Source organism: Leptonychotes weddellii, chromosome 9 (genome assembly GCF_054177405.1).
Source record: "Leptonychotes weddellii isolate Sample4059 chromosome 9, ASM5417740v2, whole genome shotgun sequence".
Classification (NCBI taxonomy): domain Eukaryota; kingdom Metazoa; phylum Chordata; class Mammalia; order Carnivora; family Phocidae; genus Leptonychotes; species Leptonychotes weddellii.
This window is the reverse complement of record NC_138377.1, coordinates 124,948,600-124,971,423: the sequence shown is the minus strand read 5'-3', so window position 1 is coordinate 124,971,423 and position 22,824 is coordinate 124,948,600. Positions and strand designations below refer to the sequence as shown.

Genomic DNA, 22,824 nt, shown 5'->3' with positions numbered 1-22,824 from the left:
GCCGTGGGACGGTCCTCGGAGTTGGCAGGAGCCGGCCGAGCCCCACCCTGCCCATATGCCTTTGAGGAAGGGAAAGGTCCGGCCCAAGAAAACGAGGGTGCCGTGGCCAGAGCTGACTTTCTTGCAGCCCTCCCCTGCAGAGACATGAGCTCGTGACTTCTGGGTGCTATTATTTTAAACCCGGGTCCCGAGGTGCTTGTTAGAAGGGATGGGAAATGGTCGGGTTGTTCGTGGAGGCACTTGGCCTTCTCCAGAAGGCGGTCATTCGTGATGAGAGCTCTTTGGGGGAAGGGCTTACAGCTACTGTAAATAATAGTTGAGAGGGACTATATTTGTTTTACATCTTGAGCAAAGTGGGTGTGGTGAGGCAGCCACATTTAACTCTAGGGAAGGAGTTGGTGGAAAATTCCCCTGCCCAGAGCTAATGAATGGCTCTTTTTTGGTGGGGTTTTGTTGACTTCAAAAACCTGCACCAAGACTGGGATGGGCTGAGCCTGGTGATTTGGGTTTGGATAGGCAAACCTGGCATTTATCTAGGGAGGGAAAGGGAAGAGGCGGGCGGTCAAAAGTTGGCCAAGGATGCAGGGTTATATCTCAGTCCCTCCTGTCTGGGGTTGCAGTGAGGCCCAAACTCACCGTCACCATCGACACCAACGTGAACAGCACCATCCTGACCCTGGGGGACGATGCTCGGTCATGGAAGCCGGGAGACACACTGGTCGTTGCCAGCACTGATTACTCCATGTACCAGGCAGAAGAGTTCCGGGTGCTTCCCTGCAAAGCCTGTGCCCCCAACCAGGTCAGAGTGGCAGGTAAGACTTCCACTAAGCCCGCCCTAGGCTGCACGAATCTGTTGTCTGAAATCACAACAAGTCTGTATCGGTCAGCTGTTGCAATAATGCTGCGTAACGAAACAGACCTCAAACTCTCGTGGCAAGCACTTCTCCCTCGTGCACCTGCAGCGGGTCTAGGGTGCAGCTTCTCTAGACTGAGCTTGGCCCCAAGATGACTGCTGGGTTCAGGTCAGCTCCATGGGACTCTCGTTCTTCCCAGGACCTATTCTTCCTGTGGGGGAGGTAGAAAGTTCCCAGGAACAGAAACACAGAGGACTCGGGTCCTCTGGGCTCAGGACTAGCGCGCTCTCACACCCACATTCCGCTAGACAAAGCAAATAATGTGGTTAGGCTTAGCACGCATGGGGTGGATCAGCCTTCTTGTCCCATCAAGGTTGAGGGAAGGGAGTGAAAATTTGTTAGGCAATAATGCAATCTACCAGGAAATTTTAAATCTCTTCTTTCTACAGCTTTGGAGTCTTCCTTTTTCTTCTCCTAAGTGTTAACTTAGTGGTACTGCAATTTATATTATGCGAGGTTCCTGGAATCTCAGATTGTTGGGATTAAAAGTATAATCCAGGTCCATGTTTATTAGTGGAGAGAGTTATGTACCCATGGGCGTTCTTTGGTTATAAGCAATGGAATCCAGCTTGACTATCGTAAGCAAAAGAGGAATTTGTCGGGAGGCCACTGAGCTTCGGGAAGTGATATACCCAGGTGCACAAGGACTTCGGGGGTCTGGGTAGTGGGAGTGAGTGTGCAGTGTTCTCGGGACACTGCTGTCCCAAAGCACCATGCGAGGTCCCTGGGACATAGTGCTCATGCCACCTTCCAGGGAGACCGCGTCCTATTGGGCTGGGGGCTCAGCTGCTCCCCCCTCCAGTAGTGCACCTTCACCAGCATCCCTCTGGGCCTACGAATGGAGAAAGGGTCTCTCCCCCTGGGCAAACTGGGGAAGAAAATGGCCAGAAGAAAGGAGAGTCAATCCTGGGCGTCGTAACTACCAGGCGCTACAGGACCACGGCACCTGGAGAAGGTCTAGGATTGAGGGAAAGTGGAGGAAGACAGATGGAGAAAACGTAGCCCATATGTTCAAATTACCTATTGCTTTAGAAATAAGACTATAGAAAGTTAAACAATCTTTTTGGCTGGTGGGAATGTGCTTGGGATGGAATCTGGGGGGACAAAGGTTTAAATGCCAAAGCCATGGTGGTACAACCCAATCCCCTTGTCCCACTCTCGGGGGCCGCGGGCCCTGGAGGCCTCCCCCGAAGTCTGCAGCCGTGGTCCCGGGGAGCGGGGCAGAGCCTTCGAGTGGAAGGCCGTGGGTGTCCCGGGGCAGACGGGGGTTTGCTGAGTGTGGCTGGACACACGTCTGTGCTTGACAAGTTAACGGAATCTGCCTTTTTAAATAATCATTTGTTCAAACCCCTACATTCTTTGAAAAAAGGTTTGGGGAATAAACACAAGTCCAGTTAAATCTTCATCCAGGAGAGGGAAAAAAAAGGGAAAGATACACGTCGAAGTAATAAATTCTGGCGCGAGGAGAATAAATTCAACAAAAAGGGAGGGATTGAAGTTAGCAAAAGCTACTGAAATAGACCATAAATTTGTCTCTGAGCTTCTTGGCTGTGAGAGCAGAGAAAGAAACGTCACAGATTACTTACTATTGTCCAACAAAAAGGAGGAGACCAGAGGCCCAGAGGGACCGCTTCCCCGAGGCCCTGAGCTACTGGTGGGGGGTGGGTTCAGCTCAGGGTCTCAGCAGTGCGAACAGCCCTCCGCAAGCATTTTACACAAAGATACTCAGTACGTAGCTGTGCGGTTGGACTCCTCATATTAGATCGGGGCATGCTGTTGGTCTCATTTCCTGAAGACATTTTGGGGAAGGCTCCTTCCTTCTTTCTTTCTCTTCTTTCCCTACCCTCCCTCCCTCCCTCCTTCCTTTTCTCCTTCCCTCCCTTCCAGTTCTTTCTCTCCTTGGTAGAGCACGGGATTGGAATTGCAGGAATGCGGGAATGTGGTTCCCAGCTGAGGGACCTTAGACAAATTCTTAACTTCCCTGTGCCTCAGTTTCCTCGTCTGCAACACAGACACAGCAATCGTAGATCATAACTGCTTCCCAGGGTTGTGAGGATCGGCCGATTGAATCCTTCAGTGTCTGGCAGGCAGTAAGGGCTCTGTGAACGTCAGCTGCTATTATCGGCAGGATTCGTGCAATCATGTAGCACCTACACTTGAGGACGGACAGGAAGGGTGCCTGTGTGTCCGTTCTGTAGGTAAAGACGTACTTGTAGAGGGAGAAAAGCAAGCGATGTGTATCGTTCTCAGCAGCCCCCAGCTGAGGTCCGTTGCAGGTTCTGTTCCGAGTGTCCTGATGTCCCGGGCGTGGAGGCGGGAGGCTCTGTGAGCACAGATGCCCCCCACGCGTCCCTCCTCCCCCAGGCTGGGCACCCCCGTCCCCTTCACGAGGACGCACAGGGAGGTGGGAGAGAGCGCATCAACACCCAGAGGGCGCCCTCGGGGGCTGACCAGGGATCGGGTGTCCTGGACAGTCGGAGGCGGACGGCACCGTGCTGGGGACAGCACGCCGCAGAAGAGGACCGGAGCAGCGGGGTGAGGGGTAGAGGGGCTGCGTGGGGCTGGGGGGCAGGGGGCGCCGTGGGGACCGGCTTCCCTCCGAGTGCGTCGGCCTGCTGCTTTTCCCCTGGTAGGGAAAGGTTCCCCAGGCCCCCCGCTTACAGGAGAGTGCCGAGTGAAGCTCGTGCCCTGAGCGTTAGACCCATGGCCTTCGCTGCGTGACTCCTGTGTCCCCCAGGCCGGGATGTGTGCACAGCCCTCCTGGGACGTCAGGCGTCCTCTCGGACTCTGACGGGAGTGGCATTCAGACGGCGTGAGCTGATGCTCACTGCTCAGTGCCCGGGTTCTAGGGCAGCACGCGTCGCTTCTAGGAAGGTGAAAAGCTTGCCCGCTTGGAGGTGGACGCAGGAGCACCTGCAGAGGCCCCCCTGGTCTGCTCAGCCCGGCCCACGTCTGCACTCCTGTGCTGGGCACCCCGAGGCCTGGGAGGGGCCAGGTTTCACTTCAAGCAGCTCTCGAGCACCAAGGGGCCCCGAGGGCGAGGGGCCAGGCGCTGTTAGGGCTGCTGGCCCCACCCAGTGGTCGGTGTGGTTGTGGCGGGAGGCTGGAGAGTGGCCCCGCTTGGCAGCGGCAGACCCACAGGCCCAGCTGCCCCCTGAGCCTGCTGAAGGCTGGACGGACAGTGGGATGGGGTTGCTCCGGGCCCTGGTGCAGGGGGAGGAAAGGAGAAGTGAAGATGCGGGGCCCCCTGCGGGCCCCTGCACACTCCCTCGGGGCACCCCTCCCTGGCCCCCACCCCCTGACGGTTGGGCTCAGAGTGGACCGGTTGGGCTCAGAGTGGACCGTCCCCTTTGCCCAGAGGCTTTGAGGCTTGCCTGAAAACAGCGCCCCCTGGTGGACAGCATCAGAAAAGCCCGAGGTGGGGGGGGTGTCTGTCTGTCTGTCTGTCTGTCTTCGGGAGGCTCATGTGTCTGCTTTTCAGCCCCAAGCCTGGCTCTCCATCTCCCACTGACATGAAGCAAGGGCTCCCACCTGCCGCATCTTTTCCAAAGCTGTGCCCCCCAGCAGCGACGTCTTAGGGTTCCCCCCAAAGCTGGTTGCAGAGCGGGGCATGGCCTTCCCAGATCCTCCCTCCTCACTGCCCCCAAATTCCAGGAAACAGGCCTTCGTGCCTAGTAAGGGTTTTCTGACAGGAAACAGATGGGGATCACCAAGTCATGAAGTGTGTGAATCATCTCAGAGAATATTCCAGAGTGTTGCTCTCCGCAGGGTGGATCTCCACACCTCCTGGCCCACAGTCGGAACCCTCCCCAGAACTTCTGCATTTGCACTCCCCCACTCCCACTTTCCCTGCCCCCCAGCACACACCCCTCCATAATACCACGGTTAATCGGCTCCTTAGGATGACCGTTCTTCGTTTCCTGTGACTGCCAAGTGCTTTACAAAACCGTCTCTCTCGCTCCTCGTGGTCCCCTAACAGGTGGCAGCCGCCGCTCCTGCGGGACACACAGGAGGACACTCAGGTGCAGGGGAGTTAAATGTGCAGAGTCTGCCCTCCAGTATGGTCGTGCTGTTCAAGCCCTCCTAGCTCGCTTCCGGGGGCCCGGTAGCCGGCGTACTGGACGGCACGCAGCCCAGGGGTCCTAGGCGGGCGGGCTGGTGTAGACCAAGCAAGTCTCTGGGGTCGACCGGAGCCAGGATTCAAACTCCGAGCTCTCTAGCTTCCGGCCACCTGTCCTCCTCCGTCCCGTCCCCAGGGCCTCCACTCTAGATGATTGGCCCATACCAGGAACCTGGGAGCTGTGTGGCTGAGACGGCCTCTCTGGGACCCTCCAGCCCGAGCCCGCCAACCCCCCACACCCCCGGCCAGTGGCCCTCCTGGATAATTTGGGACCATCTGGCTGGGCCACATCTGCTCTTCCCCGGTTGGCCCTCGTGCACCAGAGCTGCAAGAAGCAAGGGAGGGAGGGAGAACCTGCGGACAGGATGGGGTGCCGGAAAGCAGGGCACGCAGCTCCCCCGGGGCAGCCGGCTGGGGGACGGTGGCCTGTGAACGCGGCAGCAGGACAGATCCGCTGGCTGTGGGGTTTCATGAAGGTCCTGCCACGGGCTCCACAGTGCGGGGAAGAGGCGGTGGGAATTCAGCTCTCAGTCGGCCCCGCGCACTCCGGAGGGTGGATCAGTCCCTCCGTCTCCCACTCCCTGCGCCCCCCCCAGGGGCAGCCTGGAGGTGTGAGGCAGTGGCGGGAGCCTGGGCTCCTGTCTTCCCCAGGGACAGCGTGGGGGGCACCTGCATCGGCCACTTGGGCCACACCAGTCCCTGCCACGTGCCAGGGGCTGTGCGAAGCTCATTCCCTGGATTGGCGTGGTCAGCAAGCGTGGCTACCTTCGAGACACTTGCTAGCAAGAGCTGGATTTTACGGAAGGAGAGCCTGAGATCCAGGGGGCGTGACTGACGTGCGCAGGGACTCACAGCCATCATCTGAGTTGGGATCAAGAGCCACGGTCCTCTGCCGCCTCTCCCCGACCTCTCCCGCCGTGTTCGAGGGGACCGTGGGTCCCTGGCGAAGGCCCTCTGGTCAGCGTTCTGCCTATTCCCCATAGTTTTAGGGGGCACCGACCCCCAAAATGCACATGCTACGAGGGGCGGCTGGGCGTCAGGGGATGTGTGCCTGGATGGGGAGGCCTGGTGTCCTGGCCCTGCTGGCACCGTGGACACCCCACGAAGCAAAGGGGGAGGTGGAGGGCGGTGGGGAAGACCGCACTGGGAAGGAGCCCCTGGAGCAGGATCTGGAAGCACAAAGCCGTCTGCTGCCCAGACGAGGTGGCCCGGCCGGAGGGGCAGCTAGGCAGAAGCAAGGCTCGTTCAAGGAGGGCTGGTGCTCTGCTCGAGCTGCAGCAGAAGTGGGTGTGGGGCGATGACGCATAAGCCCACAGAGCCTGGGGTCTTGCCCTGTCGGTCCTGCAGGCTGGGAGACGGCAGCTGAGCCCCTCAAAGCTGCACAGGAGCTCCTCTCCTGTGTCTTGGGCCGGCAGCACTGAGCCCGCGCTCTCTGCATAAACTCTTCCATCACGTGCTCAAGCCTCGGGGAAGCGCGCTCCATGCTGGGCCTCCGGGGACCCAGCTCCTCGGGCACATGTCCCTTGCGTTGGCTGGTTCCTGGGCACCGCTGAGCTGCCTCTGGGGCACCAGTCGCCCGGTCTTCCTTCTGCACCCCAGGAACAGTGGGAGGTGGTCTTGCTTAGTTGAGGAAGCCTTTGAAGCTTTACTGGCTGCTGCCCGCTGTCCATCGGGGTGTCCGCTCGTAAGGAAAGGAAGGTCTGCATCCAGCGCACGTAGCAACACGAGGTCGGGCGGACCAGGGGCTTTGTCATCAATTCTCCGTGTATCCGTTGCTGGAAGGAGGGCTTTTAAAGCCCGTGAGCAGGGGAGTCTCCTTCCTCACCAGCGATCACATGCTGCTCTGGGTGCAGCTTTCTGTCCCCTCCCCCCAGCGCTGTGTCGCTCAGAACCCCACGCAAAGCTCTTTGTGCAAGAGACTCTACTCCCCGCCCCCACCTGCAAGGCCACGCATCTGTGATAGTGACGGCCACAGAGCCGATGGGCCGGAGGCCAGCCAGGGACTGAGGGGGAGGCTTCCACATGGGCAGCCAGAGGGGACCCTGCATCTGGACCCTAAAACCATGAAGCCACGAGGCTCTGTGACCTGAGCCACAAGCCACAGAGGGGTAAGGGAGCTAGCAGTCTGCAGAGCGAACTTGTTTCAAACGCTCCTCCGGGCAATGTCAGACTGTGGACGGAACCCGAGTCTTCACAGCCCTGCCCCACCCCCAGCCTGGCGTCCGTGCCTGGCCCCTCTGGCTTTGGAGATCTCTGGGCCTGATAGTAAAGCATAGTGAATAGACTCTCTGTAAAGCGAGTTTTCCTAATACTTTTAAAGCAGGGCTCTGCGGTACACAGAGGAACGGCCCCACAGACGCCCACGGGCTAGTCCTCTGCACGTGAGAATGTCCGCTCGTGCGGCAGAAGGGACTTGGTGGGTGCGACTGAGTTAAGGCTCAGGAGATGGGGGATTATTCTGGGTCCCCGGGGTGGCCTAGTGTCATCACAGGTCCTTAGAGGGGACGCAGGAGGTCAGAGTCCGAGGAGAAGGTGACGTACGACACAGCCGGCGTCAGAGTGAAGTCCGCCCGTTGAGGGAGGAGGAAGGGGCCGCCAGTCAAGGAGCACAGGGCGCTGCTGGAATCTGCAAACGGCCAGGTCGGTTCCGCCCGGCGCCTCCCGAGGGAACCAGCCCTGCCCCACCCAACTGCCGACCCGGGGCCCTGACCGCCGACCCGGGGGCCCCGACCGCCGACCCTGGGGCCCTGACCGCCGACCCGGGGGCCCCGACCGCTGACCCCAGGGCCCCGACCGCCGACCCGGGGCCCTGACCGTGCACTTCTGGCCTCTGAGATGTGAGGCAAGACGTTTCTGCTGAGTTAAGCCAGTCAGTGGGTGGCAGTTTGTTGCAGTGGCCCTGGGAGCTCGTGGTGATGCCAAAGGGGTGTCTTGTCAGCTTTGCCGCACACCAGTTTCACGTCCTGAACTAACGAGCTTCCAGAAACTGCCATCTCCCCGAGCCTGCAGAATCGCAAACCGCAGCCCCCGAGGTCCCACAGCCCCCACAGGATGCGAGCTGTGCCTCGTGAAGGAGCGGGCAGGGGCGGTCCCCGTCGGGGCGCGGCTCAGGCCCGTCACAGGCCCGGCCAGCCGTGCCGTGGGCTGACACCCGAGCCCCGTCGCTCAAGCCAGGGCCGCAGTGAAAGCCAAGCAGCACCTGCCGCGTGGTGCAGGCTGCAAATCCACACGAGAGGCCGTGCTCTGGAGCTGTGTCCTCGAACGGAGGAGAAAGCCCTGCTAGCCAGGTCAGCTGTCCCAGTGACGAGCTGGGTGCAGAGGCAGGCCGAGATCTCTCTATTCCACGGAAGAATCTGGGGTTGGAGTGGGGGCGGATTGGGGACCACGAGGCAGTCCCCAAGTTCCAAGCCCCTGCCCCCCGCACCTTCCCTGGGGTGCACCTGCCGTCCGGGAGGAGGATGAGGCTGGAGGGGAATTAAGTGGATTTGAGCAGACCGAGGGAGCGGGGCAGGTATGGGTCACTGGTTCAGGGACTCGAGTGGCACGAAGGGGACTGACATTAGCTACGAGGGTAGCTGAGTTGGGCAGAAAGGTCTTCTAAGAATTTTTTTAAGGATAGGAGGTCTGGATGAGTTTGGAAGCAGAACATAAGGAACCCACACGAAGGAAGAAGAGAAGTTACGGGAGTCCAGGACCCTAAGACTGTAGAAAGGGATGGGGTCAGGAGTACAAGGGAGAGAGCACCCTGTCCTCGGGGCTGGCCCACCAGGGCACAGCCACATTCCGGTCCCGGGGAAGGAGCGAGAGCAGGGGCCGCCCACGGCTTCTGCTCATCCTGTGTCCACACCAACAGGGAGTCTGGGAAGCGTGGTTCTCCTGGGGAGCATATGTCGAGCTCAAACACAGGAGGCCCCAGTACCAGCAAGCAAAAGGGGGGACTGATACTGGGGGACAAATAGCCATTTCTGCATGGGCTTCAGATGTGAGTCCGCATGGCTGTGAATCCTAGCTCTTCTTTCAGGCCAGGAAAGAAGAGCCTGCATGGGCTTCCTTCTTCTGTAACATGGGACCGGGGGAGCCCCGGGGACCACCGTGCACACAGGTGCAGTGATACGTAAGCAGCAGTGGATTTCCCACCCACCCCTTTCTGCCCTAGGGAAGCCGCTGTACCTGCACATCGGGGAGGAGATAGACGGTGTGGACATGCGGGCCGAGGTCGGGCTCCTGAGCCGGAACATCATGGTGATGGGGGAGATGGAGGACAGATGTTACCCTTACAACAACCACGTCTGCAACTTCTTCGACTTCGACACCTTCGGGGGCCACATCAAGGTATGGGTCCGCCCGACCGGGAGCATTCCCGCACTGTCAGCCTGGCAGGGACCCTGGCTGGGGAGGGCACGGGAGCAGGAAGTAGGACCAAGGGCAGGGACTTCCTGGAAGGCGGACCCCTGCTGTCCAGTGTGCTGTTCCGGCGGCCGACCCCTGGCCGGAAGACAGGAGGGGGCCACCTTGGGGATGGCTGTCCACTCCCCAGTCACATGCCACCCTGGGCTCCCTGCCTGCACGGCTTCCAGCCCCCGTCCCTGCTCTCACTCCCTTTCTCCAACGCCTCACCCCGGTCGTTTCCCAGAAGAGCTGACATTTCACCCACACAAGTCACGCTTACAATAGACCCATGAAAACCCAGACATGCGAGCAGGCAGGGGAGACGAGCTGGACGTCGGAGCGTCTACCAAGAGATGGAGGCAAAGAGGGAACTGGCTCGCAGTGGAGTTCTGCCGCCCAGGGAAGAGCGGCAGTCAGCGGTGTGCGGTCAGCGGTCCGCGAGAGCTCCCGGCTTCCTAGCATGGGGCTCACGGGGGAACTCTGTCTGCATCCCATCTGAAGAGCCGTTACCCGGCATACTGAACATCACAACACCCCAAAGCTGTTCGTGCGGCTGTCGCTTTCAATGACTTAGGATCGAAGCCGACAGACGATTGGTGTCTCGGAGTTTTGTGAGGACAGTGCCCTTGAAGCCGCCGCCGTGTGCTGTCAGTATAAGACTTTCCGGTGCCCTAACTGAGGGAAGGAGCAGAACCTATGGAGCGCACAGCGGGAGCCCTCCTGGCGCTGGGTGGCCCCGTATCACACGTGGGCTCCCAGCATCCACAGCCCCTGCTCGCTCAGCAGGGCTCCCCGTTCACTGTAGGCTCCAGAAGCACTCGCTCGTGTTCCCGGTCAGGCTCTGGGGATGAGGGGGGCCAGGGCTTGTGCAGAGACTCATCAGAGAGACCAGAGCCCGTTTCCAATTCTGAGAGCAATCCCCGAGCCATCAGGGTCCCCTTCCCGCTTTGCCCAAACGAGGCCTCAGGATGCCCCTTCCCGAGTGGCATTCCGCTTGACAAACCTGCTCTGGGAGGACTGTTAGCATGTCCTTAAGATCTGCCTACTCCAGGAGCAGCCGGCTGAGCCCCGCTTCTGACAAGAGTCATTTCCACAGTGTGCTTTTACAGTGGGTTCCTGGAGTGTAGACATCCACGGTGGTGCACACAGAGCGTCCCACAGCTCGCCCACACTACCGGGGTCAGGGGCTGATGGAGAGTCCCAGCTCAGTGTCCCCGTCCTTCCACCAGGAGGGCCCGCAGACCATGGGCAGAGCACAGGCTTCTTCTGCCCCTGGATTCCCATCATCCTGGGGCCGGCCTCGGGCCAGCCTCGCCCCCGCATATCTCGGGGTTCCCCCTTCCTTGTGTCACTTAGCGACTTAGGAGGGAGGGCGGGAGTGGAGGCCAGCCCCGGCTGTTCCAAGCAGTTCACCATCTTGTAACATCGGTGTGTTATCCAAAGCGCCTCGGTGCCCGGGCGGTGAGAGGGCCGGGGGCCTTAACCCATCTGCAGGGCATATGTTGGATTCGCTGCGTGGCCGAGGCAGGGATCGGCGAGGCACTTCGCATGTTTGGGACCCGGCCCCGGCAAGGGGGCCGGGGGCACCTCGCCCACCCTTCTGACCCTCGCCTCCCCTCTTGCAGTTCGCACTGGGCTTTAAGGCTGTGCACCTGGAGGGTGTGGAGCTGAAGCACATGGGACAACAGCTGGTGGGGCAGTACCCCATTCACTTCCACCTGGCGGGCGATGTGGACGAGAAGGGAGGCTACGACCCGCCCACGTACGTCCGCGAGCTCTCCATCCACCACACGTTTTCTCGCTGTGTCACTGTGCACGGCTCCAATGGCTTGTTGGTGAGTGCCTCCTCCCCGGGGAAGCGGAGGGACCGTCACTGCCCCGTCCTCCAGTCCCCTCCCTCCAAACTGTCAGTGCTGGGCGGGTGTCTGGATCTGGACATTTAGTCCGGGGCCATCGGGGGTTGAACCATCCTTGGCCTCAAGTTTAGAATGCTGTCAGCTGTGAGCAGGAAAGAGAAAAGAGGGCCGGCGTGTGCCGTGCCTCTTTGGAGGGATGGGCAGGCCGAGGATCTTTCCGCGGCCGTGTGGCAAGACAGATCCACTAGCGCAGACAAGGGCTCTTGCCAGACTCTGCACCGTTGCCTCCATCCCACAGACCTGCGGTGGCCGCAGGGGGCCTTTGCTCTTCCTGCACCAAGCATCCTCCAGAGCGGACACTGCCGGGAGGAATGGCTTCGTTCCAAGGAGGCATACGTGCCAGAGGCTGGTCTGGGTTTCCACAGCTGGTTTTGACACTAAACTAATTCTTATTTAAATGAACTAACCTATGGCGCCCAGGTGGCTCAGTCAGTTGAGTGTCGGACTCTCAGTTTCGGCTCAGGTCATGATCTCAGGGTCCTGGGATCGAGCCCCGTGTCGGGTGCTTAGCAGGGAGACTGCTGGAGATTCTCTCCCCCTCTCCGCCCCCCAACCCTCTCCCCTCACCTCCCTCCCTGGCACTCTCTTGCTCATGCTCTCCCACTCTCTGAAAAGAAAATAGATAAATGTACTAAACTTATATCCTCTAGAAACTTTAAAAACCGGATATTATAAGCTGAAGAATCCAGATTGTGTTTTGTTTGGCTTAGGAAGTGTTTATAGAAACATTCGATCATCTTTACACTAAACTGATAATTTTACACTAAACCAACCTTTCTTTAAACAGACTGAACTTACATCCTACATGAACTTTAAAGCCGGATGTCACAGATGGGCCCCCTGCATGTGGAACCCAGTGACGGGATGTGTTTTGTTTGGCTTAAATGGTGTTTAAAGAAACATCTGAATTAGGTTCCATCATTTAAAAATTAAGTGATTTCACACAGAAATCTGGATTCTTGGCTTCTCTGGGAACGTGGTCCGAGGTGGCGGGTCAGACCCACACTGCTGCGTGGCCCAGGGCGCTGGGGTGGGGGGTGTCCTCTACTTCTTCACAGACCCACCGAGGGGACGGGAGAGTATGGGCCCTGGGGCCTCGTCTGGAAGCACACGGGTTCAAGAGCTTGGCCCACAGGCTGTGAGCTGTGGGCTTTGGGCAAATTGTTTGCCATCCGCAAACCTCCGTCGTCCTCCGCGGCCAAGTGGGGGAAATCGCAGCAAACACGGGGAGCTGTGAGGTGCAGGTGCCCTGAGGGGGCCCCGGACCCGGCGCCCGGCTTGCCAGCTCACGTGGCAGAGCTGCCCAGGAACCAGGGCTGGTTCTCCGGGCAGGCGGCAGGAGGGTTGTGGCTGGAACGGTTGCTGAACGTGGGCCTGTTTTCTGGCTCAAGGAAGAAGAAAGGAGAACGTGTTGTCCCGGAAGCAGAAAGACAGTAAGAGTCACGATAAGTGGGAAATGTCAGGAACGCGGTAGCAGACACAGCATGGCTCGGGTCTGGGTTTCCGTCTGGCTTCTGCCACGGACCCGTCGTGGGACGTGGGCCGGTCACTTTCCCTCTCACACCTCTGTTTCCTCTTCTGTAAAACAGGGAGGACAGCAGTATGTCTCCCACGTGGTTGTTACAAGACGTGAGCACAGGATGTGGAAAGTGTGGCTCACGTGTGGCCCCGGGGGCAGATGTGGTCTCTTCTGCTTGTCCACGCGGTTTGCCGAACGAATGCAACGCGGGGACTCTGGGGCGACTGAGCTCGGAACGTGGGGTAAAAAGAACAGTGTAGAATTAGGAGAGATGACAAGCCTGAGTCTGAGGAGCTCTACTTGCTTTAAGCATTCGTTCTAAAGTTCTGGGCTTAATTTAGCTTCAATTCCCCTACGCTTCGCGCCACGGAAGAGAAAGATGTTGATTCCCAGCAGCCGGGTCGGTGTGAGCGGAGGCCGTTCTGCATCTCAGGGCAGTTGTGCACATAACACACACGTGTGCATACCGTGGACACACGGCTGTTCGTGCATTCGGTTTCGTCATGTGTGTGGTGCCCGGCATGACAAGCAGATCTCATGGTTGTTCAGTTAGAATCCAAGAATGAGAAGGGCTTGGCCACGCTGGTCACAGTGCACCTGAGCCGCGAGCCCGGGCCTCGGCCGGAGGAAGGGGCTCCCACAGGAGCGAGCGGCTCAGCGGGATGCAGGCAGGCAGGGGCCGAGAGCGAGCACGGCCCAGGAGCGGCCCTCGGAACCCGCTCATTTGGAGCCGCTAGACGGGCCAGTTGCACCCACACCAGACAGACTTTTGGAGCCAGAGACTTGGACAAGCTCTCGCAACCAGGGGACCCTGGCAGTCCTGCATGTGCCAAGGCCGTTGTTCTGTCCGGCCCCAAGGGATGCCGGCCACCAGACTGGGAGGGAACACGCGTCAGCTCCCTGGGTGCCATCCAGACGCCGGGCAGCCTCGCACAGGCCTGGCCGAGGGGCCGGCAGCAGCCTCATCCCGGTGGCCACGTAGCGCCCCAGCCGCACTCGGCTCGGGTCCCTGCTGGACGGCCAGGCTGGTGGGTGAGGGTCTGGAGCCCACAGACCTGTGTGACACCAAACTAGCATGACTTAGCATCTGGATGAAGCGCAGGCCTTGGATTCCCCGAGCCGAAGAGGCAGCAGGACAATGGAGTGCATTCCGCGTCCTCCCCCGAGCGCCACAGGCCGTGGGGAGCTGGGGGTTCGGATGGGCGCCGCCCCCGTAGGCCCTGCACCATGGGGGGCAGCAGGGCCACCCCGGGAGCTGGGCTCCGCATCGCTAGTTGATATTTGCTCCCTTCATTCTGGCTTGAAGGACCAACAGTGGCCGGGGCTCTAACGTGTTTGGAAAGATGTTTTTAGCTGACGGGATGAAAGGAGGCCAAATACAGACAGACACTGGATTCTCACTTAGGCTGCAGAGGCCACTCGGTAGCATCGTGGAGGCCTTTACCCTCAGGCCGTCCCAGATCTGGACACGCCCGAGACCCTGGACATCCGTCCACACGTGGGCTTCCCCGCCCACTGCCTGCAGACAGACTCCGGTGCCCTCGTCCTCAGAAGACAGCTTCCGCCCGACCCCGGGCTCCTCCCCATTCTTGGCCACCTGCTTCTGGAAAGGGCAGTGTGGACTTGATGTTCCCGCCAACACCTGCTTCTCATTCCCCTCCTAACCGATGAGCACGCGGGCCTCTCCACATCTGCTCCCTGAGCCCAGAGGATGCTCTTAGGAACCGCCGCACACACCATGAGCTCCTGCTCAACAAACCCACCGCCCCCTCCTCCCCGGACTCCTTGCTCGCTCAAACCGTGCCTGCAGGCATCTGCAGAGCTGCCAGCTTGGGAGGACAGAGTCAGAGCAAACCTGCGTTCTAACGATCCAAACTTTTGGAGCCTCGATTTCCCCACCGCACAAAGTGAGGGTGAGGACACAGCCCATTGCCAAGGCTTTGGGGGAGGATGAAGCCAGGGACGCATGTGGCCAACTCAGCATCAGCAGGCCGTATACGGTCATGGGGCCTCTGTGTACTGCGCCCTGGGTAAGCCTCCCTGCTTCCACGACACGGTAATGGGTTCCCCACCCTCCCGACCCACACACAGAGCAGCCTCGGGAGCTCGGCAAACGCTGCGTACGTGTCCTCCCTCCTGTCCCGCACACTTCCCGTGCATGCTGACAAGGTCAAGGCCTGCGGTAAAACCACACCGAATGCTGATTATCCTGGTGATGCCAAGACCCTCGTGATGCCAAGACCCGGAGCTGAGTTGGGCGATGTCTGTCGTGATACCAGCACGGGAGCCCCAGGATGCTGGCAGTTGCGGGGTGAAGCTGGCCCTCAGAGGAAGGCTCTCCCGCCCATCCGCTGCAGGCGGGGCAGCTGGGGGCCTACGGCGGGCTCCCACTGCCCCTCAGTGTGTGTTTCTGAGCTCTGGGGCAGGACGCAGGGGACCACCTGCCTGTTCTCTGCTGGAAACAATGAATCCGTTCCAGAGCTTTCGAGGAAGGTACAAAGACACCAACGTGGATTCTGTTTGTTTCCCCCGCTCCGTTCCATTTTCAGGGCAAGGAGAGGGGGTGGGAGAAGAAAACCCGTCCTTTCCTTCTTCCCCCCCAGGACACTGGTGCAAATGCATCCAGCGCTCAGTGCAGCTCCGGGAGGCCCCACACCTGGCTACGGCCCCCCACCATCCAGCCTCAGGAAGATGCCCGTCCAGCTGCTTTCTCCTGCCCGTGGCTGTGCCCCCTGGGTGCATATGGCGGGAGCCCAGCTCCCTCTGTCCCCGCCCCAGCTCTGGGAACCAGGGGCCAGGATCTGTTTGCCCCTTCTCCCGGTTTCTGGAATTCAGTCTCACCAGCTTCTTGATTCCTGTAGCTGCTCCCAGTTCTCCTTCCCGCCTGAGCCCCCGGGAGGAACCCAGACGGTGGTGCTTGCTTTCCCCAAAAGTGTCCCAGGCCGGGGCTCCTGCTGGCGGATCGGGGAAGGGATGTGCCGGGGAAGAGGGCGGGCGCACCACCCATCAGCTCGGGGAACAACTGGAAATGGGCACCAGGCCCCTCTTTCCCTCGCTCCCTTCCCGCTCACGCCTCTCCGGGGCTGCCTCCGGGACTCGGTCCTTCCCGACGGGGGGAGCGCGACCTGGTTCTCTGCCGCCTTTCCCGGCTTCTGTCTGCGCCATCAAATACGCCTTAAGACTCTGCAAAAATAGGCTCTTTTCTTCAGCGGCTCGAAAAACACAAAATAAGTGGTGGAAGCCTGGAAATTACAGTCTTTCTTTCAATCTGATTGTATTTGGGGTCATGCTTCTCCCTAGCAGGAATAGTATCATAGCCGCCCTAGAAGGCGGAATCGGGCAGGGCCGATTTCTGTTCCTATTTGCTTGTCTTAAGCAGCAGTTTCTTCTTCTTGCTGATGCAGGTTGATTTGCATGGAATGTTCCACTTTATACCTGCTTTCGCAGCTTCGTTTCTAACAGCACCCCTCCTTTGCTCTAAAAAAATGTCCTGGTTCAGACAATAAATTAAATGGTCGTTTTAGATGAAACAGTCCCTGAGGGCTGGGAAATTTCCTCCTTTGTAATCTCATGCCTAGACCCCTGCTAACAGTGGCAGAAGACTTAAAACAGCCTTTAGGAATGACTTTTAGGACTGACAACCATCAGCAGGGGTGATGTGCAGAAGAAGGAAGGGAAAGATGTGATTTGTGCATGAGAACGGGGTGGGAGCTCCAGGTTAGCACGCCCAGGGACTTGGCAGCCACCTGCAAACCTGTATTATGTGTCTGGGTGTGCAGCTACAATGTAGTGATTTATCTGTCTGTCTGTCTTTCTGTCTCAAGCTGTGTCACAGTGTAAATATTCAACTCTGGGAAATGTTCTAAGGCAGAATGATCAGAAACCTAAGAGCCAGATTTTAGAAGGCACCTGTCTGCCGAGGGACACCTGGGCGAGGCCCAGCAAGTCGGTGGCTGAGCTGAGACTTGAACTTGTATCTTCGGCTCCCCACCCAGCAGCTCCCCCTCCCTCTACCTCACCGTGCTGTCTCCCCTCCACTCCCCACGCCATCCTCACCCACCCCTGATGAGAAGGAAGAAATGCAGCCCAAGATGAGAGGGCTGGTTTTCCGTTTGGGGTTGTTGACAACAGATGAGCACGAAAGTTATAGAATCAGGTGGATGGAGAATCGGGTTTCGGCTCTGTCCCTGAACAGAAGGCGAAAGGGAATGATTAAGAATTAAACGAGATAATGTCTGTAACAGATCTGACACCCAACAAATACTAGTACTTATTATTCCTTTCGATGGGGATTTTTCTCTCCAGAGCACACCTCAAGGGTCTTGGATGGAGGGAATTTCTCCCTGGGGTGTTGGTTAGAATAAGAATGTCCCTGATTCATCTTTTATTCACTTGCCTTCAAAGAAGGGCCACGCAGGGTGTGATTGGACAGTAGGGTAAGTGGTGCTTAGGATTTTGAAAGAGCCTTGGGCAGGAGGCCTGGGTCTGAACGTGGCTCCACCTCTAGGTTTGTGAGCTTGCTGGGACACCCCACGCCCCTTCTCTGGGCGTCAGTGTCCTCCTCTGTAAGTGGCGGCATGGGACTTGCCCAAAGCCACCCCTGCCGGCCCCAGCAGCCCCGCTTCCTCCCTTCTCTTTCCGGGCTATTTATAACCAGCTGTCCTAGCTCACTGGGACGAAAGGAAGCTGCCCCATCGGATGACCTTGGTGTTTACTGCACTGCTTGGTGAGGGACTGAATAGCACTCAAGATCACGCCCTTGCCAATGACCAAAGATTAGGGAGGGATGTAGAGGAACAGAGCTGGCCTGGAACAGGGCAGCCAGTGTGTGTGGATCCTCCCTTGTGGGGTGAATGGACACAATGAGAAAGCGGGGGTCCCAGCCCTGCCTGCCTTTGAACACATGGGTTGTGCGACCTTGAGCAAACCACTTAACTTCCTTCAGTCTCATTTTCCTTAGCTCTAACAACAAAACAAAGCAAAAAACCAAAACCAAGTGTTCTAGAAATGTGTAAGACTTCAGCAAGATGAAAAGGACATGGAGGGTCCCGGCTCCGGATGCTTCCAGAGAGTGGCTGCCCGGACGCTGGAGTAGGCAGGCTCTGTCCTAAGAAAGAGCCGGGGGAGTTGAGGCGTTCACCCTGGACGTGTGCACCCCAACCAGAGGGCATGGTATCACCCCCAAGCCGGGGGGATATTTGGCAGCGAGTGTCTGAGACATTTTTGTTGTCCCACTGAGGAGGCGTGCTGACATGTGGGGAGGGCAGAAGCCGGGACGCCGCTAAACACCCCACAAGGGATGGACCGGGTGGCCCCTCGAAGTGTTAATGGTACTGAAGAGGGAGTTGTTTTGGGATGGGGTCTGGATGATCCGGGGCCTGGCCTGCTGGTAGGTAGGTAATCGGTGCGGGTCAAACTGTCGTAGGGGATCGGGAGCCTCTCCTCAGGGGGACGGCACTGGGCAGTCGGGCCCCAGAATAGGGGTGTGGATGGAAGACCTCAGTTAAGAGCACCATCGTCGGTGTTCTGATGTGGACAGGCTAACTTTGAGGTGGTGAGCATCCCATCTCTGGGGCATTCAAGTGGAAGCGCCATCCCATTTGTCAGGGACGCTTGTGGGCCGTGTGGCCTCGGGCAGGGAGGCAGGGCTCCGGCCAGAGACCCTGTAAGGACCTTCTAGTTCTGAGACTGCTGTGCCAGGGCCCTCCCCAAGCCTGTGGGGTTCCTCGTGGGACCCGGGGCGCCGCTGATGCCGTGTCACGTTTGCTGAATGAATGCATAGGCTCAGGAACACCTGGACGCTGGGTGAGAGGTCCCCCGGTCGTGATCCCTGCAGGTCAAGGACGTGGTGGGCTATAACTCCCTGGGCCACTGCTTCTTCACGGAAGACGGGCCAGAGGAACGGAACACCTTCGACCACTGTCTCGGCCTCCTCGTCAAGTCCGGAACCCTCCTCCCCTCCGACCGTGATAGCAAGATGTGCAAGACCATCACGGAAGACTCCTACCCGGGGTACATCCCCAAGCCCAGGCAGGACTGCAAGTAAGTGCCTCCCCCCCACCGCTGCCACCCCCAGCCCCGTGCCGTGAGCCACAGCAGGCCTGCGCCCTGGAGGGTCCTGCGAGCAGCTGCTCACTCACCCGCCCAGCCGGGCCTCTGACCTCCGCACCCTGGGGCTTCTGAGCAGCTTCTGAGGGCTGCCTCCCAGCCCTCGACCACCCACTGCCCTCAGCCTCTCAGCCGGAGGCCACGGAGGCCACGGAGGGCCTGCTTCTCCGCTTGCCCATGGCCATCACCACGGTGCTCCTCTGAGAAGGCGCGGGCTGCCACCCGGGTCCCACAGTGGTTACCCGCGGGCACGAGGCGTACTCCCCCACTTGGAGACAGAGACAGAGACGGGACTGCCCGTGTGATCAGTGTTCCCACGCCGGGCCTCTCCCTGAGGAACCGCCCCCTTCCGGGCCCCGGTGCCTTCTCTCTATTGTAGAGCCCGGCTCAGACTTCACCCAGCAGCTGCCTCCGCCTCACGCACCCACGTGCCCCTTTTAAGCCCCAGCACTTTAGGTGTTGAAATGCTCTGCGCTCGCACGAGCAAACTGGGTTTCACAGCAAACTGAGGGTTTCTCAAGCTTCTGGTAAGAGGCAAGGGAACCAGCGGCCCGTCGGGTGACGCCTGCGATCTCTGTCCCCCGCCCCCCCGCCACAGTGCAGTGTCCACCTTCTGGATGGCCAACCCCAACAACAACCTCATTAACTGTGCAGCCGCGGGATCCGAGGTGAGCAGAACCGTCCCTTCTTTGGCCGGAAGTAAAGGTGGGGGCCGGGGCTGGGCCTGGGACCCGCTAGGTCAGGCTCCGCTGGGGCGAAGGGGTCACATGGACTTGGCTTTCAGTAATGGCCCTGTCCCTTCATCATGTGGGTGATCAGGGCACTTTACTGAAATGACTGATTATTAGACAGAGACGGGTGTGGCCTGGCGCTGTGCCTCCCCACCAGCTCTGTCAGCTAAGATAGTTTAATTCTCGCACCAACCCTGCGAGGCAGGTACCCATACCTTCCATCCGCTGGGCGGGGAGGGTGACCGTGCCCAGGGGCATGCACAGGATTCAGACACGGCACCCTGTCTACACAGCCTTGCTCTCACCCACCCGTCCCTGCCACTTAGCGTCCGTGGGACCCCGAGCAGGTCATGTGCTGTCTCTGGGCTTCAGTTTCCATAGCTGCTAAAGGAAAGGGAAAAGCCGAGAACATCCGGGACTCAAAGCCAGCCGTTTGGAGCCCATGGCCAGTAGAGTAGGACCCGATGAAGGGCTGCCACAGTCAGGGTAGACCCCACAAAATGCACTTGCCAGGGCTTTTTACTGCCTCCCGCAGGCGCGTCCAGGGATGGGCGGTGGGGCCCTTTCGGGGCGAGTGCTAGGTCCAGCCCGAGTAGGACCCCAGCAAGGAGGAGTCTGCGGGGCTGATCTCTGTGGCTCTCCCCTTGTGCCCCCCCCAACAGGAGACCGGGTTCTGGTTCATCTTCCACCACGTGCCGACAGGCCCCTCAGTGGGAATGTACTCCCCAGGTTATTCAGAGCACATTCCACTGGGAAAATTCCTCCATAACCGAGCACATTCCAACTACCGGGTAAGTCTTTCCAGACTCTGCCCCCCTGGGCCAGCCTGTTAGTCCTCCTTCCTGGACCTGCAGATCATTTGAGCCGGGACGGCCTCCTGGCTACCGGCAGCAGCCACCGCATTCCTAGCGCCTGTCTGCAAGAAAACCAAGCAGCCTTCCTCCTCGGCTCCTGGCCGTTCTTAGCAAGAACGTCCCGTGGCTGTTCCTGCCTTGGCATCTGGTCGGAGCCAGAAGAAGTAAGGTGTGCCTTCGCTCAGGCTGGTAGCAGGGCGGCACCTCCTGGCGGCCGCTGAGCTGGGCACGGGAGTGTCATCTGACAGTTCCCTTGGTGGGATGGGCGCAGTGTTGACCGTGAAGGCTCAGCCTGGCCTGTACGCTAGAGAAAATCAGGAGGCTGTTCTGAAGGAGGGTGGAGGCAGCATGAGCATCCTCCCCTCCGATCCCTTTGCTTCGTTCCTGGGAAGTGGGGTGCTCCATCCATGCAGAGCCAAGAGGGCAGGTGGAAAACAGAAGCCCCTCAGTCCAGTACCACACTAGGTGCTGGGGACCCCAGGTGAGCTGAGGACGCCCACCCAGGACTGCAGCTAGGCCAGGGCCATGGGACGCGGAGCTGAGGAGCCAGGCAGAGACCAGAGGTGCCGCCTGGGGGGCAGAGGTGGCCTTGGGGGCGCTGGCCCAGTGCCCAGGGTCCAGTGTGTCCAGGCTGATCTTCTGGTCCAGTCCCTGCTGGGACAGATGAGGAAGCTGGAGGGGAACGGATACATGAGGATTAAAAGAAAAAAGCTCAAGCAGGGGGAAGACTGTGAAGAAGAGAAATCCTCTCTGACCCGGCCCTGCTTACCCTGTGGTGGGGCGGGAGGGGGGCCTGCAGGGAGTGCGGGGCAGCGTGGCGGGGGGGACACCAGGCAGCACTATGTCCCAGAGGCCGAGCAGGAAGGGTCTCTGGGGGCAGAGGGTAGAGACGAGGAGGAGCGGTGTCCCCTTGACAGAGCGGGGTTTCTGAGGCTGTTGTGGACCATATAAGAGCAGCGCAGAGGTGCAGGGTGGGGGGTGGGTGGGGCGGCAGCCGAGCAGTGGACAGGCTGTGTTGGCTGCTTGTCGGGACCCCTTCCTCGAGAAGCCTTCTCCTGAGCTGGGAGCTGGGCCAGGTAGTGCCTGGATCGGAGACCTTAAAAGAGGGGGGCTGTGCACGGGACAGAATGTAGGCAGGACGGGCACAGGTGGAGGGACGGGCAGGGTGAGGAGGGAGTGAGCAGGAACCCTGAGCTGCACTGATTGGATGGAGCCCTGGGCTTGGTGCCCTCTCCCCCGCCCCCCATGAGCCCCGCCCCTGCAACCAGTGGGTGAAGGTCCTGTCTGGGGTGAGGGTCCTGGTCTGGGGCAATCGTCTGGGGCCAGCACGGAGCCTCCCGAGTCCTCTGAAATCAGTGTTCTTAGCCCGTCTTAACGGAGGCCACAGCTGGGGCTTGGGGGCTGAAGGTCATGGCCCGTGAGCAAGCAGCTGGGGATCTAGCCCCTCATCTTCCGACCCACGTCACCCCGACTTAAGAACGCACTAGCCAGAGTGGCCTCTGGTTACTGGAGAAGGGAGCCTGGGTCTGGGCCTTCCCAGGAGGCCAAGAGTCCCCTCACTGGGAGGCCCTGACTTCCGCGCGGGCGCCCAGGGCTGACCACGTAAACACCTTCAGAGCCAAACAGGAATGTGAGGTTCTGCCCTCGAGTCAGAGGAGCCCAGGCAGGACTGTGGGAGGATCCCAGACCCCCGCCCCAGGGTGGAGACGAGATATAAGTTCAGCAGTTCCTCCAAGTCACTGCAGACACGTTTCCCTCGCCCTTGTCGTGGGGCCTGGGCTTATAACTGCCCAGAGCAAGGCGAGTTCTGGGCACAGGCTTAGCTGCGTGGCCCTAGACAAGACACGTAACCCTCCAGACGTCAGCTTCCTGATACACACCTCCGGGGGGACACCTTATTCCAGATTCACTCTGAACAATGCAGAGCAATACAGGCTCCTCACCTCCCTCACTGCAGACCCCTTACCTCCGTTAATGCGACCTGACAGCTCAGCTGGTTTTACTGGAGCGTGCAAGAGTGTGCGGTGAGGCTGGGCGTGAGGAGGTGCCTGCAGCCTGGGAGTGGAAGGGACCGTGTCCCTGACTGTTCCCTCCCCACAGGCTGGCATGATCATAGACAACGGGGTCAAGACTACCGAGGCCTCCGCCAAGGACAAGCGGCCCTTCCTCTCTATCATCTCTGCCAGGTAGTCACCCCCTGGGAACGCACACACTCCCTGCTGACCTCCTGACCCACCTCCATTCTCTTCTTCACTCATTCATTCATTCATTCG

General features: G+C 59.5%; 1 protein-coding gene across 3 annotated transcripts in view; it reads left to right on the top strand.

Moving 5' to 3' along the window:
* CEMIP (cell migration inducing hyaluronidase 1) overlaps nucleotides 1–22,824 on the top strand; it is a 134,465-nt gene that overhangs the window by 90,845 nt on the left and 20,796 nt on the right. For all 3 annotated transcript variants that reach the window (XM_006746851.3, XM_031017660.2, XM_031017659.2), the window contains 7 exons: nucleotides 621–812; nucleotides 9,191–9,366; nucleotides 11,049–11,258; nucleotides 18,695–18,900; nucleotides 19,565–19,634; nucleotides 20,360–20,488; nucleotides 22,652–22,737. In XM_006746851.3, coding sequence (XP_006746914.1) covers nucleotides 621–812; nucleotides 9,191–9,366; nucleotides 11,049–11,258; nucleotides 18,695–18,900; nucleotides 19,565–19,634; nucleotides 20,360–20,488; nucleotides 22,652–22,737 — 1,069 coding nt within the window. The remainder of the gene's footprint in view (nucleotides 1–620; nucleotides 813–9,190; nucleotides 9,367–11,048; nucleotides 11,259–18,694; nucleotides 18,901–19,564; nucleotides 19,635–20,359; nucleotides 20,489–22,651; nucleotides 22,738–22,824) is intronic.